Source organism: Oryx dammah, unplaced genomic scaffold (genome assembly GCF_014754425.2).
Source record: "Oryx dammah isolate SB20612 unplaced genomic scaffold, SCBI_Odam_1.1 HiC_scaffold_24, whole genome shotgun sequence".
Classification (NCBI taxonomy): Eukaryota; Metazoa; Chordata; class Mammalia; order Artiodactyla; family Bovidae; genus Oryx; species Oryx dammah.
In genome coordinates, this window is record NW_024070208.1 from 48,482,913 (window position 1) to 48,504,847 (window position 21,935).

At 37.9% G+C, this 21,935-nt stretch overlaps 1 protein-coding gene across 3 annotated transcripts in view; it reads right to left on the reverse strand.

The window, feature by feature from the left end:
* Window positions 1–21,935, reverse strand: part of KLF12 (Kruppel like factor 12) — a 523,318-nt gene that overhangs the window by 132,825 nt on the left and 368,558 nt on the right. For all 3 annotated transcript variants that reach the window (XM_040266873.1, XM_040266871.1, XM_040266872.1), the window contains one exon: window positions 6,277–6,412. In XM_040266873.1, coding sequence (XP_040122807.1) covers window positions 6,277–6,412 — 136 coding nt within the window. The remainder of the gene's footprint in view (window positions 1–6,276; window positions 6,413–21,935) is intronic.

A 21,935-nucleotide genomic window follows, 5' to 3' on the forward strand; every position in this document is an offset into this window, starting at 1 on the left:
GTGAGTTTTAAAATGAAATAAAAATCAGAAATTATTTCATAAAAGTTGTATTCTTATTGGGATTCAAGACTGAAAAAAACTGTGTGAATTTTAGATAGCTATGGTTTAGAGATTTTAAAGCCACAGCATAAAAACAGGAGCTGTCTTCATAAAGGAATCTGGGTTTATAGTCAGATAAACTTTGATTTCAAAATGAGCTCTGCAAATTACCAGCTGCAGGACCTCTGGAGACAGACTAAACCTCTCTGGGCTTCCTTTTCTTTATTTGTGCATAAAAAAGGGAGCACAGGGCAAATTAAACGGAAACTGTATGAGTTTTTTATAGAATCTGCCTAAAACTAGGCAGCCAGTGGCTTCCCAGGTGGCTTAGTGGTAAAGAATCTGCCTGCCAACGCAGGAGATGTAAGAGATGCGGGTTCCATCCCTGGGTAGGAAAGATCCCATAGAGAATGAAATGGCAACCCACTCCAGTATTCTCGCCTGGAAAATTTCATGGACAGAGGAGCCTGGGGTGCTACAGTCCATGGGGTCGCAAAGAATCAGACATGACTGAGCACACACACACTCACAGGCAGTCAGGAACAGCTTTTTCTTTCTCTTATCTCTAGGATTGTTTTCTACAATCATTTAAAAGACATTAACCCAGTTAGATACAAGGAAATTGAGAAATAAAGATCAAGAATTTTAAAATAAGGACAATGAGAAACACACAATCGCCATCAAAAACCTACAAGATTTCTGACTTTTCTTTGATCATCAGATGCAACTTTGTAAATTAAGAACCATGATGTTTGAACCAGTAACAGAATCTGAAGAAAGTAACAGGACAGATAACTTGCCGCCATATCTGTTCTTTCAAAGAGCATCTAAGTGAAAATGTAACAAGGATATATGACTCTTCATTTCCAGAATTCACAAACTGTTTTGCTTTAAGAAGAAGGGCACTTGACACAAGCAATATAATAAAAACAGGGGGAAGAAAGCAATGTTTTAATTAGCTTAAATGTAATCGACAAGGAGCCATTTAAAAGAACATCCTTTTACCAGGTGTAGATTTTAGGGATGCTAACTAAAGCAAAAGGCTGCTTCTGCTACTAATTTATGTTGTGCTTTTTTTTTCCCCACCCTCTGAGAGTTATTATCAAGATCAGACAGGGTAGAGAATTCAGATACCATGTGAGTTAAAAAAATAACGTGCATTTATCAACTCTGCAAAAACTGACCCTGAAAAAAACAAGTCCAGCTCTTTAACACCTTCATTTGCTTTCCTCACCCTCTGCTCTACCCTTTCCCACTTCACTCGTACCGAAAGTATCGTGACTAGATCTTTTTCTTTCAGTTTAAGGCTTGTTCCTGGTTGATTAGAAATTCTCTGAGGAAGGCCCTCTTTCAGATATTCGTATTCATTTATACTTTAATTTGAAGGAAGTTGATTATTCTACTAGCCTCACCAAATGAGGAGAATGAAGGTTTAGAACTAGAAAGAAGAAAAAGGGGTACAGAAATTAGAGGCTCTGGGTAAGAGAGCCAAATTTTACCTATTTAAAAAATAGTTTTGCTGAGGGTTAGAGTTAATTATAATAATTTGCTCTAATCATGTGCCTGTACTTCTCTTTTTCCAAACATTTATTTCATAATTATGTTTGTCAAGTAGCTAAGGGTAATGACCCTATTTCAGCATCAGAGGGAGGAGGAAAAAAAAAAAAAACAAACCCAGACCAAAGCAAAACAGATGTTCTATGAATTTCTGGAAGTTGGCTCTGTCACAATTACTGGATACCTGTCTCTGGCTTAGACAGTGCCTCCACAATTGAAATACAAGAAGGGCCTCTCTATGGCCAGCTCTTCCCACTTATCTGAATTCACTGATGCTGAGCTGATAAAGGAGAAACAAATGAACCAATGAAAATAGTTGAAATGAACAGTTCAAGAACAGTTCAGGAGCCTCCCTATAAAAAATCTATTTGATGGAAATGAACTCAGGTTGCTGCTCAAGCCACCAACCAGTGTTCTTTTTGAAAGACAAGACTAGCTAAACATATTGGGGTGGAGGAGAGAGGCAACTTTGGCCAACAACTCCTGCATTTCAAATCAAAGGAAAAATATTAAACTGAAGACTTACAGCATTCATTTTAAAAGCCAGTAACATGTATAATACCAAATATTTTAAAACAGCATTTAATAGCATATTAAGGATTATGCTATGTAAATATAGTGTCAAAAAGAGAGCCACCAAATCAAAAATTCAAACTATGGTGACAACCACAGAGGCAAGGCTATGAACCTGAATGTGAAAGGAGACGAAGAAGAGATAAGGTTGGAGAGAGTCATCTTGTGGGTTAGCACCTTGTTTGAAGGACAAGACAAGTTTAATCCCCTCTCTGCTTATCAGTCTTTCCTAATATCTTCCTACCTCATCTTTTCCCCCCTTCTTCCTTGACACTAGCATGGGGGCCAATGAGGTAAGAACTCTTCCTAAACCATGGCTTTAATTAGAGAGATAAATGTGTTTCGGTTGCCCAGGGCTTTTAAAATGTGCTAAGGACTTCCCTGGTGGCTCAGAGGGTAAAGCATCTTGCTTACAATGTGGGAGACCTGGGTTCGATCCCTGGGTCAGGAAGATCCTCTGGAGAAGGAAATGGCAATCCTCTCCAGTACTCTTGCCTAGAAAATCCCATGGACAGAAGAGCCTGGCAAGCTACAGTCCACTCGGTTGCAAAGAGTTGGACAGGAGTGAGCGATTTCACTTTCACCTCTAGTGAACATAAACCCTTGATTTTATCACCTCTCTACCTACAGACATCCTTCTTACCTAAGGAAAGTTCTGAAAGTGCCAGAAATAGATGCACAGATATCTTTTGAAATCCTCTCATCTGGTACATGCTGAAACAATGTTCTGTCCTCTTATGATGGGATACATTATTGTATTGAGCATAGTATACTGGAATTTTGCTTGTTTGTTCGTTGTCCAGCTTTTGTGTTAATAGATGGCATCATGATCCAAAGGCAAACACAAAAAGAGGAAAGAGAAATAGTGAAACAGATATGCACGAAAAATGAAAGAGAAATTAAGAGAAGAAGAGAAACACATGTCCACTGAAAGTTAACTCTGGGTAAACCTAAGTTCCTTTGTTGGCAAAGTAATATCTCTGCTTTTCAATATGCTATCTAGGTTGGTTATAACTTTTCTTCCAAGGAGTAAGTGTCTTAATTTCATGGCTGCAGTCACTATTTCCAGTGATTTTGGAGCCCCCCAAAAACAAAGTCTGACACTATTTCCCCATCTATTTCCCATGAAGTGATGGGACCAGATGCCATGATCTTCGTTTTCTTAATGTTGAGCTTTAAGCCAACTTTTTCACTCTCCTCTTTCACTTTCATCAAGAGGCTTTTTAGTTCCTTTTCACTTTCTGCCATAAGGGTGGTGTCATCTGCATATCTGAGGTCCGTCTAGTCAAGGCTATGGTTTTTCCAGTGGTCGTGTATGGATGTGAGAGTTGGACTGTGAAGAAAGCTGAATGCCAAAGAATTGATGCTTTTGAACTGTGGTGTTGGAGAAGACTCTTGAGAGTCCCTTGGACTGCAAGGAGATCCAACCAGTCCATTCTGAAGGAGATCAGTCCTGGGTGTTCATTGGAAGGAATGATGCTAAAGCTGAAACTCCAGTACTTTGGCCACCTCATGTGAAGAGTTGACTCATTGGAAAAGACCCTGATGCTGGGAGGGATTGGGGGCAGGAGGAGAAGGGGACAACAGAGGATGAGATGGTTGGATGGCATCACCGACTCAATGGACGTGAGTTTGAGTGAACTCCGGGAGTTGGTGATGGACAGGGAGGCCTGGCGTGCTGCGATTCATGGGGTGGCAAAGAGTTGCACACAATTGAGTGACTGAACTGAAACCTAAGGACAGTTATTTTTTTTAATTCTCTAACAAGGACTATATACTTATTTGTCTGAGCCTAAAATTTTCCTCAACATATTGTAACAAGTTTTGAAATGCACCTACATTTAAGAGGTCTCTGTAGAACATTCTTTTCACTTCACCTCACAGTATCTTATCACTTCTCAGTTTTTACACACACATATTCCTTCTTGAATGATGCTTAATTAACTATTGATGGGTCCTGGCATTCTAGGGCTTCCCAAGTGACAGCTCAGTATTCTTTACTAATCGTTTAATGAATACACTTTCATGAATAATGAATCTGGCATTTCCCTAGATACACATGCAACTTTTGTAATAGTAATAAAGGCAGGCATATGCACAGTAGGAAAAAGGATCGTGGCTTCCAAATGTTTTCACAAAGCAGATCAGAGAAGTTATGCTGAAGATGAAGCTCCAATTCCTGAGGCTGCTGTTAGAAGTTTCATATTAAAATTTACTATTATATTATCAGCACAAAATACTAGAAGCATAAAAAGTGATTATATTTGAGAAGTTAGTACCATTATTTGCTCTATCAGCTCCAAATGGAATAAGCATAACTTAGATTTTAGTAATCACACTGCCAAACCCTAACATCTGAAATAAAAGAAATACACATATCCATAACATATGTATGCACAAATTATGTATATATTATATGGCACAGAAAAACAAGTATGATTAAAATGTCTGTGAAATTTATGATTCATCTCAGAATTGAACCTTTTCAACAGTCTAATTTTACAGGTGAGAAAATGGAATCCCTGACCTTAAGATTTCACTCCCACAAAACCACAATTGCTGTGCTGATCACCACACAGAGAGACTAGGTTACTACAACCAGTTATTTAAACAACGGGAGAAGACAGTGTTTTTATACATGTTCAAGTGGAAGAATATGACTGTTCACAGACATTACAGGGCACTCACAGAAAAAGACCTGTTCTGTGAGTTAGAAGTTCTAAACCTTGTCTTATCACCACTTATATTAATAATATGACCTTGGACAAGTCACTGAACTTCTCTGATCCTCAGTGTCTTCAATAGTGATATTAGCATAATGACATTTGCAATATTTATATTTCCTAGTTGTCACTATATACTATACTATACACTATTACTATTATTGTAACAACTATCTATCATTAGCAATACTACTAATTTTACCCTTCCTTGACGCTTTTATCTGTCAAAATTTTTCAATTCAATTTTCATGCCATGTAACCATATCACACCCTCACAGTTGTCCTGTAAGGCAAGCAGTCTTTCTTATTACAGATGAAGAAACATCTCAGAGTGGCTAACTTGCCAGATGTCACATGGCTACTAAGAGCTTGAATGTAAATTTGAATCCAAATCTAACTGCAGATTTCATTAGATTCGCAATATATTGTTTCCTCAAATATATATATTTGTGCGTATACACATACATATATAATGTAAATATATAATACCTAGTACCTATATAATATGGAGGTATATTATTCATTTTATACCACACACAAATACCCACATTTAGGCTCTAAATTCTAAAATGTTTAAAAAAAAAAAATTTTTTTTTTAATTTCAAGACCTAAGTCATGAAATAGAGTAGCTATTTAGTCAATACTTGGGAAAAAAGAATTAATACATGGGAGGTAACCAAGCTTATTTTAAGTAAAGTGTTAATGAACTTTCGTGTCTGCAGTAATAGTGGCTTAATTTAGATCCTCCTCTTCTTTAAGACTATGTTATTAAAAATTATGCTAGAGACAAAATACACATGGACTAGTGATAGGTACAATTCTAGACACAGAATTGACAATGATGAAAAAGCAGCTACATTCAATAAGTGAGGGCTAAAATCTAACCCTGTGTTGCAGTTAAAGGAGCAAGAAAGAGCCCTTCAAAAATTACATATGATTTGTTTTTCAAAGAGGTAACGTATTATCTGCAAAATTTTAAATTTCAAAAAATCTATCCTATTTTTTTCCTATCAACACAAGATAATAATGCTTGTCGGGTTTTATTTCTCTTGACTGTTCTATATGAAAATGATAAAGATGATAATTTAGATAGTGACATTCAAAAAGAATAAAAAATATTGTATATTTCTTTTCAGAGTTGGGAAGGTGTGGGAAGTATTAAAAAAGAAGTCTCATTTCTATTCAAACACAAATATTTAACTATGTAAAACACTCTATGATTCCCCTGATCTCCTCCCAAAGAACACAGGGTGAATGGAAAGATGCTGACACATGTACCCAGTCAGAACTAGAATGACAGGTCTGGGGAAGGAGATGCCGCTGTTTCCATGATCCATCGAACACCTTGGCAATTCTCATTTCATCCTGAGAATGTGATACTTACTCTTGTACTGCTCTGGCTATGGAAAGGGCCGTAGATCCAGTCTCATTAACGCTATCTAAGGTCACATTTGGCAGGTCATCATCATCACTGTCACTTTTATTTTGTCTGGGAGATAGGCCTCGGGGGTCCATTTGTGCTGGGAAAAAAAGGCATATATAATGAATTAAAATTAGTGTGCAGAAAGTTAACCTTGTCCTGGACCAACATCAAGCATGGACTCTCTTCTGTGTATATCACACACATGGCATCCTCTAGAAATCCCAGGAATTAGTGAAAGCGACGTATTTTTATGGACTGAGCACTCACTGACTCTTTTCCCTTGTTCATCCGATTTATAAAGCCGCCATCAGCTCTCGGTAGTTTCAGGGGATGATTACAGAATAGAACGTATAAAATCCATGATACTACCAACTTCTGAGTGGTCAGAAGATGATTAGGTAGCTCATGAGTTATTGTTCTACCTTCTGGCTTCTTCTTGCTTCTGCTGCCAGAGTTCTGGCCATTTTCTTGCATACTAACACTGCCTGGAAGGTGGCGAGCAGGAGGGAGAGGATTTGTTTGCTTATAGCTCTCATCAGAAGCTTAGAGAAGAACAAGGTTTACAAGAGAAATATCAAGGTGTAGGTATTTTTCATATCACAGTGAATCCTTGTCTCATAGTTCATTGTTGCTCTAAGTGGAGATCTGAGAGCAGGAAAATAACAGAACTAGCAGCCTGTCATTTTAACTGTATTTCCATGTGTTAGCCAGTGCCCTTCATCACTATCCTGATCTCATTTTCCAAAACAGCGTTTCTAGGTAAGATTCTCTTTCACTGCATGCTTGCTGAGGTAAGAAATAGCCCAATGTTCTGACCCTTGTTGATAGGGACCACCAGATCTTTTCAAATAAGAGGGTTACCATCAACCTTTAATATATTAATGTATATTTTTCAAAACTGGCTTCACTTCCACCTCCTCTTTACGAACAGCTTTAGCAACCACCAACTAGGAATTCCATCAGCCCTCACTTCAAGCACCAAAGAAGCACACCTTCTAAATTGAAAGCACTGTGCTAGCTACATAATCGCATTGCTAAAATATATGATTTCAACTCTCAGCCAGCTCCAACCAGAATCCTGCTCTTCAAACATGCCTACATAAGACTTCTAAAACCACTACTAGTTGCAAGGAAAAGCAAAATGAACTTAAAATCATGGTTACAATGACATTTGGGTACATTTACAGTTTCATTTTTTTCCTCTTTTTTTTTTTTGTTTTTTGTTATTGTGCATCATACATCAGGTAGAGTCGCAGGGAAATGCTTATTTTTCCCATTTTCTTAACCCACAAAAGACAATTTCTTACGATTTTACCTAATACTGACTATATGACTAGAAAAGCTGTATCTAGAGAATTTTGACAGATTTCTAACTAAACTTAGTTAGGAAGGTGCTAATATCTGTTGAAATCTAAGGCGTGAGTATACTTGACATACATTCTGCAAGTATAAACATAACAAAATGTACTTTGAATAATGGAAGAGTTTAGCAAATGTTGGCTAAATTAGAAAGAAAATAATAAAACTAATCTAAAGTAGTAGTCTTTTGCTGAGGACTTATTTGCCCCCCAAGTGACATCTGACAATGTCTAGAGACACAGTGATTCATCCAACTTGAAGGAAGGGAGATGCTACTGGTACCCAGTAGGCAGATGCAAAGGATACTATTAGATCTAATATAGTATGCAGGACAGTCATGGCCCCAAGACAAAGAGCCAGTCTAAAATATCAATAGCACAGGCTGAGAAACTTTGATCTAGATATTTAAGAGTTTGGACAGAAAGGTATCACATCTGATAACTTTCAAATGCATAAAAACTATGTCCTAGTTTCAAAGTCTCTAGCAAAGAAATCAAATCATACATTGGATTATCCATCTTTTCTGGGTCTATCCTCAAATAAAACAATTCACCGTCATGTGACTCATCACTGATCACTTCCACCAACACAGCCCTCACTTTCTTGAACACCAGAAATTATGCAATGATGCACATTAAGTTCTTGAATGCTGTCTTTATACCACATGGTAAGACAAAGACTGTTTCTTTTCCATTTGATCTCTAGAGAAGAGTTCCTAGCAGAGGGGGTTGGAGAAACTCTTTGTAGAGGAAAGTAACCAATTTCACAACCACGTAATAACATACAGCTACTTAGGCATTTGGTCGTTCCAAAGGCAATGAAGGCATTAGATCATTTAAGATTTATTTTGGCTCCAGGCAATAGAAACTGGCTCAGGCTGCTTTATATTAAATGAATGTGCATGCACGCTAAGTCCCTTCAGTCGTGTCCAATTCTTTGAGAACCTATGAACTGCAGCCCACCAGGCTCCTCTGTCCATGGAGTTTTTCCCAGGCAAGAATACTAGAGTGAGTTGCCATGCCCTCCTCCATGGGAATCTTTCTGACCCAGGGATTGAATGTCTCTTAAGTCTCCCACATTGACAGGTGGATACTTTACCACTGTGTCACCTGGGAAGCCCCTGGAATGATACTCAGCAGCTCACAGAAAAGATGAACAGCTAGCACTCAAATAGCCCAAGACACAGGGATGATACAGACAGATCAACCAGAAATTCACAGATAAGTCTCCTGTTGTGCAATCCCACTACAAAATGATTCCTTTAACACTCGTTCATATTGCTAAATTTAGTCAATAAATTTAGTATCAGACTCATTGTGTGGTCTTACATATACCTGTGAAAATCAACAATTTAACATTTAAAGTTCTTGAAACACCATGCACTAAGACTCCTTTGCCAAGATATCAAATGAACAAATAGCCAAAGAAAAGAGGATATTTTTGGTGGTCCCATTTTCATCAAGACAAATAGAGATCACTTGGGAAGTCATATCACTCAAAGAAGAGACAGGCACTTAACCAGCAACCAATCTGGCTGGGAAAGTTAGTCTCACAGCGTGACAGATTCCAAATAACTGGTGTGAGAGTTGATCATCTAAATTATGCTATGTTTATATCTTAATGAAAGCTTAAAATATGTTAAATATAATGCCTTTTCTGATGTACTTTTCAGGAACATTATAATTGAGGATCTCTCTCCAATATTTTCAATAAATATTATGAAATACATCTGCTGCCATCATGCTGGGAAACTCTTCTTACCCATACCTTCAGCCAAGTTGAGGAAGTAATTAGAAAAGCTTTTTTAAATCTGCATTGCTGATTAGGTCAGATGATTAGCTAATCTACATAGTTGCATAATTCCACTCTATTTTTATTAAATGTGGGGTAGGGCTACCCTCCCTAACCTCCAATAGTCTTTTGAGTTTTTCAGCTCATTTAGGGAACACTAATACTTTGAGGTGCCCACGGGGGAGAAAATGGAAAAGTTACCAGGGCATTAAAACCAAACACATACCTCTCTCTTTGAATAAGATAGCACCAAGTGAAAGCATTGAAAAGAATGCCAGAAGCATCTGAAAAGAATCTACATTTCAGATTTTGTTCCTCTTAAATGAAAAAGGGATCAGACAGCAGTAGATGGTCTAACTCATTGTTGGACAAAGTGTCATCCTTAAGAGAGAGGTACTGGGAACATGGTGTGAAATTCACTCCATGTCATGAAATCCTGGGAAGATAACTGCAGAAATCCAACACCTGAACTTGAACCTATTTACTCTTTCAACCTATTTAGTCCTTCAAACACCCACCTATGATCACTGTCACCGTGAAGATCACTCCGATGAATCTTATCTCCTTGAATTCATGCCCTTGTGTGACTGCTTCCCCTAGCAACTGTGGACTTGGCTAGATGACCTGAAGTCATTCTAGATTGAGTGGACACATTCCAGCCACTAGATGACCGCATTCACAGGAGTGACTAGCATGAAAATTGCCCAGCTAAACCCATTTCAAATGTTCGCCTTACAGAACTGTGAGTAAATAAGAGCACTATCCAGTCTTGGACTGGAGAATTTCATGGACTATATAATCCATGGGGTTGCAAAGAGTTGGACACAACTGAGCAACTTTCACATGCCAGTCTACTAAACTGGGCGTTGATCTGTCAGAGCACTCCAGGCTTCCCTGTTCTTCACCATCTCCCAGAGTTTGCTCAAACTCACATCCATCAAGTCAATGATATCATCCAATCATCTCATTCTCTGTCACCCCCTTCTCCTCCTGCCTTCAATCTTTCCCAGCATCAGTCTTTCCCAATGAGTCAGGTCTTCACATCAGGTGGCCAAAGTATTGGAGCTTCAGCATCAGTCCTTCCAATGAATATTCAGGCTTGATTTCCTTTAGGATTGACTGGTTTGATGTCCCTGCAGTCGAAGGGACTCTCAAGAGTCTTCTCCAGCACCATAGTTGTAAAGTATCAATTTTCTGGCTCTCAGCCTTCTTTATGGTCCCAACTCTCCCATCCATACATGACTACTGGAAATACCATAGCTTTTACTATATGGACTTTTGGATATGGCTGCATGTAGTCAATTAATACTTAGGACTTTATTACATGTGGGGCTATGGAGCACACTCTTCATAGTACATTTGTACAACTGATATGCTGACATCATTTGGCTTCAGAATGTCAGTTGCTCAAATATAGGTTTGATTTTTCTATCATATCAAGATAGATGATGAGAGAAAAATTCATAAGTAAATAAAGCTTGACTCAGAGGTCAGTGAACTCCAGGATCAGATCTGGCTCTTCTGGGTCTCACTCTACTTACTGATCCTTCCACGATGCTCTGTTGTCTTCTTTTTAAATTTTTGTTACTGCTAATGAGACAACTTCTCTACATAGAGCAAGTGTTATTGTCTATATAACCCCAACGAAGATTTAAAAATCCAATCAATTATGTAAATCCTGTGATGTGGGTACTGTGTTGATATACAAGCAATTTATTCATTTTCCCCAAATGCCTATCTGCACATTTGACAGAGTAATGGCTTCTTCCCCCATTATATTAAATAATAACTTCATAATGTTATTATAATTCCCTAGTGCAAGGTCTTCTTCTAAGTGATAGCACCACTGGAACTCTCTGCAGCTTTCAAGACTATTGGTTATATCTTTTCATTTTCACTTCCAGCTTCTTAATTAATATTGACTGAGGGATTTTGGGGGAAACCAGTACCTGTGGCTGGTGATTTTTCTTTTGGCCAGCCAAAAATTAATTCTTTTATTTCACTAACACTTTGAGGGCTATTACATTCAACAGTTACACCTGATACACCTGTAAAGTCTTCTAATTTTCTTGACATGTTATCGTCAGTCCAGTCTTCTGCAGAATCAAAAGAAGCATTCTCCAGCACTGCACCGTGCGTTTCATTTCACTTTCTGTATCAGAATCAGACACTAAGGTTTTTTGTCTCTTTGCTGGTCTAGTATTCACACTGTCTGAATCAGAACAATATTATGAAGAACCATCATGTTCTGAGACACTAGCACATATGTCACTTGGACAATAACAGAAAGAAATCTACATAAAATTCACCAAAAATACTCTTCATTCAAAATTTTGTGATGCATCATTTTTGAAAATTTGACATTTATAATATATACAAGGTTGGAATAAGAACATAACGGAGCAAAATGTGAATGATAATGACAATCGTAAGTTGTATAATGAACCCTTGATCAATTTTAAGCTCTAGTGATATGCCCTACCAGAAGCTTTAACAATTCTGCACAGTGACTGTTAACTGTACCACTACTTAAAAATATATTAATATGTCCCTGGTCAAAAATGTGCTAAATCTCTCTCCCTCCCTTGACTTCAGGGGTGGACACACCAAGGCTTGTGGGTCTTGCCACCTGATTTTATAGATAAAGTTTTATTCCATCATGCTCATGATTTTATCTCTGGCTGTTTTAGGGTTACAATGACAGACTTGAGTAGTTGTCACGGAAACCATATGGCTTGCCATAAAATACCATCTGGCCTTTTGGAGAAAGCATTTGCTGACTCTGCTATAAGACTGTTTAATTCTTTTGCGTCTCTCTCCCTCTTACTTTCTTCAACTCTTCTCTCTGCATATACCTAAATTTTAGATACCCCTTCAAATCTCATTATCCACCCTCTTATTTCTGTCTTTCTTTACTTCTCAGTAACTCCACAATTTCTACAATTTCAATTACTGTCTCAGTGGAGATGGACACTCAACTCATGTTCTCAGCTCTAAAAGAGCTAAAGATTTAGCTCCTCTGCCCTCAATCCCATTTTATTCATATTTCCAGCATTCTACTCCACCTGAATGTCCAAAAGTAATTTCAAAGTCCAGTCCTATTCTTCTTTCAAGCCTCAGTGGAGACCCATCATTCTCCTGGTCACCCAGGTTGAGAGCTCTCATCATTTCATGGGTGTGCCCTTCATTCAACCAGATACTAATTGCTATTGCATTCACCCCACAGTTCTTTGGAGGTCCTTTCCTTTCTTTTCATAATAAATTCAATAAGCTTCCTCGAAGTATTGCTACATATTACATTTGTCTTCTATGGTATTTCTCTAGTAATTAAGTGAATGAAGGATGTCTAGAGAAATACAGATTTCTCAATCAGTCCTTATTTGAAAGCACTGAATTTTTCCCACCACCTCAACAAAAAAGGTTCAGCAGCCCCCACTAATCATCCTACAATTTCATTTTTCATTTGGCACTTATGTGTCCTATCTCTGAAGTCCCTTAATCCAGTTATTAATACATATAGTTATTCCCATCTATGTACAATTTAGTAAAAAAAATTCTATACCCTTCCTAAAGAATAATACTTTCCTTTACGAACCTTCAGTTCATTTTCTAACAAAATGTAAACTTTCCTTTTTAAAAAAATGCTCTTATTTTTGTACTTATGTATTTTTATGGCATTCTTGCACTTTCCATTTTGAATTATACTTAAGCCTATATTTACTTTCCAGTAGTCATGTATGGACGTCAGAGTTGGACTATAAAGAAAGCTGAGCACCAAAGAACTGATGCTTTTGAACTGTGGTGTTGGAGAAGACTCTTGAGAATCCCTTGGACTGCAAGGAGATCAAACCAATCAATCCTAAAGGAAATCAGTCCTGAATACTCCTTGGAAGGACTGATGCTGAAGCTGAAACTTCAATACTTTGGCTACCTGATGCGAATAACTGACTCACTGGAAAAGACCCTGACACGGGGAAAGATTGAAGGCAGGAGGAGAGGGGACGACAGAGGATGAAATGGTTGGATGGCATCACTGACTCAATGGACATGAGTTTGAGCAAGCTCCAGGAGTTGGTGATGGACAGGGAAGCCTGGCATGCTACAGTCCATGGGGTCACAAAGAGTTGGACATGACTGAGTGACTGAACTGAACTGATACTTATTTTACATCCCTTTTTATTCTGTCTATTCCTTGAGAAATCATATTGATTATATCTCCTTGTACACAATAAAAAGTAATATTTACTGATGAAGATGGTGGTAATAAGTGCAGATCTCTGCTTGAAATGATCACAGTGGTTCCCAGCTTGCGAAAGATTCAGTGATAAAAGTGTCTATTTCATATTTCATTTAAAAAATTACATTCTGGGTTATATTCTAATATTAACATTCATGGGGCAAAAGTCACAATCATTAAATTTCTATTACTCTATAAAATATTAGTTAATTATATGGCACCCCACTCCAGTACTCTTGCCTGGAAAATCCCATGGATGGAAGAGCCTGGTAGGCTGCAGTCCATGGGGTCGCTGAGGGTCGGACACAACTGAGCAACTTCCCTTTCACTTTTCACTTTCATGCATTGGAGAAGGAAATGGCAACCCACTCCAGTGTTCTTGCCTGGAGAATCTCAGGGACAGTGGAGCCTGGTGGGCTGCCGTCTATGAGGTTGCACAGATTCAGACACGACTGAAGTGACTTAGCAGTAGCATATATATTTTTGGGTTTGTATAAGGCCACAGAATAACATGGAAGGAAAACGTTCTTAATTTTCTGGTTACTTTTTAAGCTAAATTACATTTAATAGGATTTTCTTTTCTTTCAATAAAATATTTTAAATACAACAACATTCATGTCACTTCTACAATATGAGTTTCTGCTTGGAAACTGCAGAGGAGGAATTCACTCATTTAAAATACCCTTTAAAATAAATGTTTGTTGAGATTAACACAATATTAACTAGGGTTTCACCTTTCTAAAGAATCATGACTAAAACTACTTTCCTTATTTATAAAAAGAACAAGAATAGAGATTTACTATTGTCTTGTGTTCACATGTGCCTCAGAGAACACAAGGCTTTTGTGATTAAAAGAATTCATAAAATTTTCTATTAATAAGTGGAATTTTACACTGAGTCTCCACTAATGTTATGTAACTCTGCAGAGTTGGCCAAGACTTCTGAACTCCAGGAGTCTTCTGAGATTTCACAGACCACTGTTTTCCTCTACATTTCCATTTTACCAATTCATTACAACTGCTCAAAACCCAAGCTAACCAGCTCCAATTGATTTATTCAAAATTGAATCTACTTTAGGAAGAGATGATTTAAAACACTTAATAATAAAGTGAATTGGTGGTGGGCACATATGGTGAATAATGAGATCATCAAACTCATTTTCATCTGGAAGGCACAAAGAAGATGACTTTAGACATTAATCCATGGCATTTTAATTCACTTTTCTTACTTCACTTAGTTGGTCTTTCTGCTCTGTGTTTTCTGGTTTGCCAACTGGGTAGAATTGAATCTTGCAAGAAACAGATAAGAGACCTGCTATAATGATTTTAAGTACCACTGAATCATGATCCTCAACTTAATATAAAATGTTCAGATCTAATAAACACTTCAGAAATGGAAGAAAATCTACTTTGAACTTAATAGTTCTGTTTTTATGTCAACGAAGCTCTGCATAGCTGACATGGAAATGACTTACATTTGAAAGCAGTTACTTTTTGCTAGTTTCAAAGTAAAAAGATTAAAGAAGTTGGCACATGGGACTTCCCTGGCGGTCCAGTGGTTAAGGCTGTGTGTTTCCACTGCAGGGGGCACAATTTCAATCCCTGGTTGAAGAACTAAGATCCCACACGCTGCATGGCATGGCCCAAAAGTAAAATCAAAAAAGACAAAAAGATACCCCAAAAAAACTTGGCACATGAGAGTATCACAGCATGTTTATAATCAAAGTTGCTGTTGACCTCATGAGTGCGTGTGTCCTCATGGACTGTTTAGCCATGAAACATACACAAATGTTTGGTATTAGTTTCTTTGAATATAATAATGAGGAAAACAGATTTTTAATTGGTAGAAACTTGTGACACTGATGTTTGGATGACTTCTAAGACTTCTAATGCTCTAACACAGGGGTCCCCAACCTCCTGGCCATGAAGTAGTACCAGGCCATACAGCAGGAGGTGAGTGGTGGGCAAGAGAGCAAAGCTTCATCTGTATTTACAGCCGCTCGCCATCACTTGCATTATGCCTGAACTCTGCCTCCTGCCAGATTAGTGGTAGTACAATAATTGTAATGCCTTGAATTATCCTGTAAACATTCCTTCTCTGTACCCAGTCCATGGAAAAACTGTCTTCCACGGAACTGGTCCCTGGTACCAAAAAGACTGTGGGGACCGCTGCTCTAACAGTATGCGTTCTGAACATTATCTACCCTGACTTAACCAAAGCTGCCATGTCACCTCCTCAGCACTAAGCATCAGCTGGCCCTGAGGCCAAGCAGAGATGAGAGAGGCCCAGATGGCTCATTATAATCCATGCAAGCTCATATGCTAAAAATAGAGCTCTTCCTTCATGTCCACCCCATTCACACTGTCAATTAAATAAGATGTCAAGGATCAAAGTGACTCTTCAGTATCATTATTCATTTTTCTCCTTTAGCCACTCCAAATCCTGAAAACCATCCCCTCCCATGGCCTCTCACATCCAGCCATTGCGGACATAAACATAAAATACGAAGAGACATCACACTTACGACCCGACAGTTGCTCTCTCACACTCCTGCTTCCAAACTGAGTTACATTATTTACAGCTTTTCCCTGATGCTATTTTTATGTAAGAAATTCCACACACACACAGACTAATCACTTATCTGATTCTCCCAAAAGATGCAAAAACTTAACATTCGCAGTCCTTCTTTCAGATCATTAAAGAAAGTAAAATTATCACAGAGGGAGTTGACTCTGCACTTCCCCCCTATTTCGTTTCCCTCTTCCATACTGTCCTAGTGTATATAAGTTTTAACACTTTTTCTTGGTATGTATCAATGAGTGATCACCACTGCTCTTTAAAAAGTGTATATATAAAATTTTACAGTTTATTTTCACTCAACATTACATTTGCTATTTATTTATATTCTTAATTTTTCTAAAGTCACTCTAGGTATCCCTTCTCTCAAATACAAGAAGGACGCAGCATGCTACAAGTACCCCAGGGGTCATGCCCACCTTCCCCAGGTTCTGTTTCATTACAGGACATCTTTTTTCTTTTGGTGTTAGTTCTAGAAGGTGTTGTAGGTCTTTGTGTGCTGTGTATGCCCAGTCCCGTCAGCTGTATCTGACTCTTTGTGACCCTACAGACTGTAGCCAACTAGGCTCCTATGTCCACGGGATTTCCCAGGCAAGAATCCTGGAGTCTGCTGCCATTTCCTCTCCAGGGAATCTTCACAACCCAAGAATTCAGCCCAAGTCTTCTGCATCTACTGCACTGCAGGTAGATTCTTTACCACTGAGTCACCGGGGAAGCCCTGTTCTTTTTCATTGTAGCCCCGTATTCTGCTTCATGTTTTACTGCTAAGAGTTACAGCTTATCTCTTCACGCAGATATTTATATTTTAAAAAGTCATTTCTAAGCTCAGTTTCCATTTCAGGTTCTTTTCTTTCACAGAAATATCCTTTAGTTCTTTCAGCAAATTTGTGTGGGCGGTAGACTTAGTCAATATATGTATGATTTTTTTTTTTTTTTAATTTTACTGTCAGTTGAAGTGACTTTTGTTGGGAACAGAATTCTAGGATCCCTCACTGTCCTTTGAAGACACTACAGCATTTCTTTCTGGTATTTGTTGCTGTTGACAGCCTCTGTCACTCTTTAATTCCTTTGTAGAAAAGCTTTCGAGATTTTCTTTATGACTCAGGCTTGGCAATTTCACTCCTCTGTGTCTAGAGGCGGACTTATTTTTACTGACTTGTCTATAGCCCAAGATTCATGTTATCCCTTAATTCTTCAAAATTCTCAAGACATTTCTCTGAATATCGCTTCTCTGAATATATCTATTTAGACCTACTTTATAAAAGTTCTTTTAGATAGATGTTGGAACACTTCAATTTATGCCCTTAACTTTTCCTTCATGTTTTGGGTCAAAAAAAAATTTTTTTTTAACATTGCCTTGTTTTCAGGGTAAAATTCTCAGTAAGATCTCTCAGTTCATATATTCTTCCACTAAAGAACATTCTCAACATAGCCAAAACAAGAATCTGGGAATTATCCTAGATATATTTTTTCCTTCTTCCTTGACAACCATCAGGGCAATGAGTTCTGTCCATCAGATATCCATTCACATTGGCTTCCTAAAATAGCTTCCTAATTTTTCTCCTTTCTTTTATTTAGTCCTTCATCCATAGACTTAATTATTACTATTATCTATTTACATGCTTGTCTCCCTAGAGTGTTCGGTAATACAGACTTCTCAGTTTGGCCTACAAGGCCCGGGATAACCAGATCCATAGATAACCCTAGAACCTCATTTCATTTTAGACAAATACCCTACAAGTGAACCATACCAACCTATCTACTTGGATGCTGCTGCTGCTGCTAAGTCACTTCAGTCGTGTCCTACTCTGTGTGACCCCATAAACGGCGGCCCACCAGGCTCCCCCGTCCCTGGGATTCTCTAGGCAAGAACACTGGAGTGGGCTGCCATTTCCTTCTCCAATGCATGAAAGTGAAAAGTGAAAGTGAAGTCACTCACTAGCAACCCCACGGACTGCAGCCTACAAGGCTCCTCCATCCATGGGATTTTCCAGGCAAGAGTACCGCAGTGGGTTGCCACTGCCTTCTCTGATCTACTTGAATAATGTCCCTATCTACTAGGATCTACTATGGTCTTTCATATTTCTAGGACATTGCATCTTTTGTTTTTTAATTGCCTTTCCTTCCTCATTTATGTGTATGATGTAAGTAACACTTTCCTCTGAGAAACACCCTTCTCCTGAAGTTACAATCACTCCCTTTCAACCTCTAAGCTTTGCATTCCTTTATAATCTATCTCTGTGGGTCTACACTTACTTGTATTGCAGCACTCATCTCACTATAGCTGTCTTGTCTCCTCTATCCATTCAACTATGAGCTTCTTGTGGGTATTGTCAGTGCATCAAACATGTGGCTGAATCATAAATGAGTAATTAAGTGGAAAGGAATAGATTGAATAATTCCTGGGTGATGTAAAAGGTTAAAAAAATTAGAAAAAAATTTTTTAAAATTAACCTGACAGTTCAAATTTTATTTAATTTTGGTAATGGAATAAGAACACAGGAAGAAAATAAACAGTGTTAAAATCATCATATTCATTTAATGTTAAGTGTGAAGACATTCCCCCCCCCCCCCCGCCCATTGAAATGTTGTACCATAGGGAATAAAATTCAAGAAGTTTATATCACAAGTCAACTAGTTTCATCTAGTTTATAAAATGCAACAGTTTTTAGGTGGCAAAATTTTAAAGAATGAATATATATGTGTATATATATGTATGTCTCACATATTTATATATACATGCTTAAATGGCTAAGTGAGTAAAGAATCTGCCTGTGATGCAGGAGACGCGGGTTTCATCCCTAGGTCAGGAAGATCCCCTAGAGTAGGAAATGGCAACCCACTCCAGTGTTTCCACCTGGAAAATCCCATGGACAGAGGAGCCTGGCGGGCTACAGTCCACATGGTCATAAAGAATCAGACATGATCGAGCGTGAGCACAGTTCAGTTCAGTTCAGTCGCTCAGTCCTGTCCGACTCTTTGCGACCCCATGAATCGCAGCACGCCAGGCCTCCCTGTCCATCACCAATTCCCAGAGTCCACCCAAACCCATCTCCATTGAGTCGGTGATGCCATCCAACCATCTCATCCTCTGTCGTCCCCTTCTCCTCCTGCCCTCAATCTTTCCCAGCATCAGGGTTATTTCAAATAAGTCAGCTCTTCGAATCAGGTAGCCAAAGTATTGGCATTTCAGCTTTAACATCAGTCCTTCCAATCACAATACATGCTTAAATAAGGAACAGCATCAACCTCTTTGAGTGTATTCTAACATGCCCAGATACGAGGTGGCCACTGCATTCTGTACATTACAAATACATAAGCATCTCTAAATAAACCACCTACTGGCTGAATAGTAATAATATGGCCAATATTCCTTATATGGTCTCTGGAATGAGGTATGAAATGATGTTAACAAGAAGAGTCTGAGTGTGCTGGCTTACTCTGGCTGATCAAGCATAATTCTATTCTGTATTTACCATAATTAAAAATAGAGCACAACACTGAAAGACAGTTATAAACCATTCAGTGGCTTGTAAACAGCAAACGTTTTAACTTTCCACTTAGACCATGCAAAATTACCCAGTTAAAAGTTGTTTAAGTTATAGTTGAAAGGGGTTTACTTGTTAAGTGTGAGGGGCTTACCGTGGTGATTACTGCAAAAAATGATCACAATTGGCCAAGGAAGGAAATAAAAGGGCCTGTTAATATGTTGCCCTACTTGCAAGGTATAATGAAAATAATTGGAGGTTAATGGCACCTTGATTATTGTGGATCATACCAACCAATGGGTACAAGGATGCCAGGAAGCAGGGGTTTGCCAGTTAGTGTCCATTTGTTAGATGAAAGCAAGTCATGTTTCATGGCAACCATCACTTTGAGAGTAGGTTGGAAAATACTTGCTATCACATATCATGATACCAATCCATTTTGGAAACCATACAACATATCTTACTCTCTGATAAACTTCATAAAATAGGAAGAAAACTATAAAAACATAGAAAAGGAGTGGATGAGACTCAGGAGAAACTTACACAAAAACTGGAAAACGTCCGATCTTACTATGAAGCTGTTCTCTGTAAACAAACACACATCTTTTGGAATTTATTTTCCAACTCTGAAGAAGGCATTTCTGAACATCTGCAATATAAGCTAGGATAATTTTAAAGCTGTAATGTTGTAATGATTATTAGCTATTGGCTAGTGCTTGGAATTTTATTGAACTCATTAATCTAAGAAAAATAAATACAATTATAACGGTACTAATAAATGCTGGCTGTATTTTTATTTGGTGGTTTTTCCCTTGTGTTTTTTAGAAAATAACCACTACCAGGATGAGGCAAGACAAACAGGCACGTCTGTGCTGTGTATGCCTGTCTAACCAATTCCCTGCTCAACAGAGCTCCAGGCAGGGACCAGCTATGTGGGAAAAGGACACAGATGTCGATCTCTGAAACTCAGTCAACCACACTTTGACAAAATTTCCCTACACCTAAGAAATGTTAACCTATAGCTTGAAGCTGTTGTTAAAAAATTGCAAGATGTTAGAGAAAATAGAAATACATAATATGGTACCATAACATCAATACTTAGCCACATGGAATTACCTCATGCAATTCATATATACACACACACATATATATATGAATTTAAATATAGATGATTTCCTATGTAACATTTTAAACCTTGACAAAAATAAAATGATTTAAACTTTCAATGTACCTGATTTGAAAAAATATGAAACTGGGTTATTCAATATTGACAAATTCTCTACATAACTAAGGCATACTTTTTAAATGATCAAAACCCAAGTATAGCAAAAGTATTAAAAAGTTCTGATTTTGTTCAAGGTTTTGTCACTAGTAAGCTGTGACCTTATTAAGAAACAGAGAAAGGTATGAGTCTCGGTTTTCTTATCTATAAAAGACAGGCAATAATATCTATACACTGGTTATACTGTAAGACTTAAAGATGATGTATGTAAAGTGCAAAGAACATATAAGCATTCAATAAAGGTTAATTATTGAAATGATTTTTCATAAATATATTTATAAGATTTATTACCTACTTTGCCACCTACTTCAGACAGACCATAATTTAGCCTTTCCTTCATTACTAATGGTCATTATTTCAAAAGCAATTATTATGCTGTAATAAAGTATTACCTCCAAGGACTAGCTGCGTAAGCCTATTTACTCCAATCCCAACAGACCTCGCTGTGATTTTTCAAGTTCCTATTTTAATAATAATTTTGACAACTCCTTTTTTAGCTGCCACTCTTTTGCCCTTAGTCTACCTACAGAGAAAGGAAAATTCCTAATTTGGGCAGGGGGTGGGGATTGGGCATTGAGAATCTCAGAGGATTTCAAGCATTTGTAAATAGGTACTGCAACGTTAGGAATTTCTTTTCCTACGGAAAACTACAGGAAGTGAAATGCTACACAATTTTTGTGGCTATTAGGAATACATAAAAATCTACTGAGATAACATTTCAAGGGGCATGAGTTATAAAAATTGAGAGATATCCCTCTCCTATATTTTTCTTTTGCTATTTTCATCCACTACTTACTCTCGAGGCACAGCAGGATATTCAAAGGATGTAAGAAGTACATCTAAATAAGAGTTAAAAGGCTTTCTCTTTCAGAAAAGGAGAAGTCAG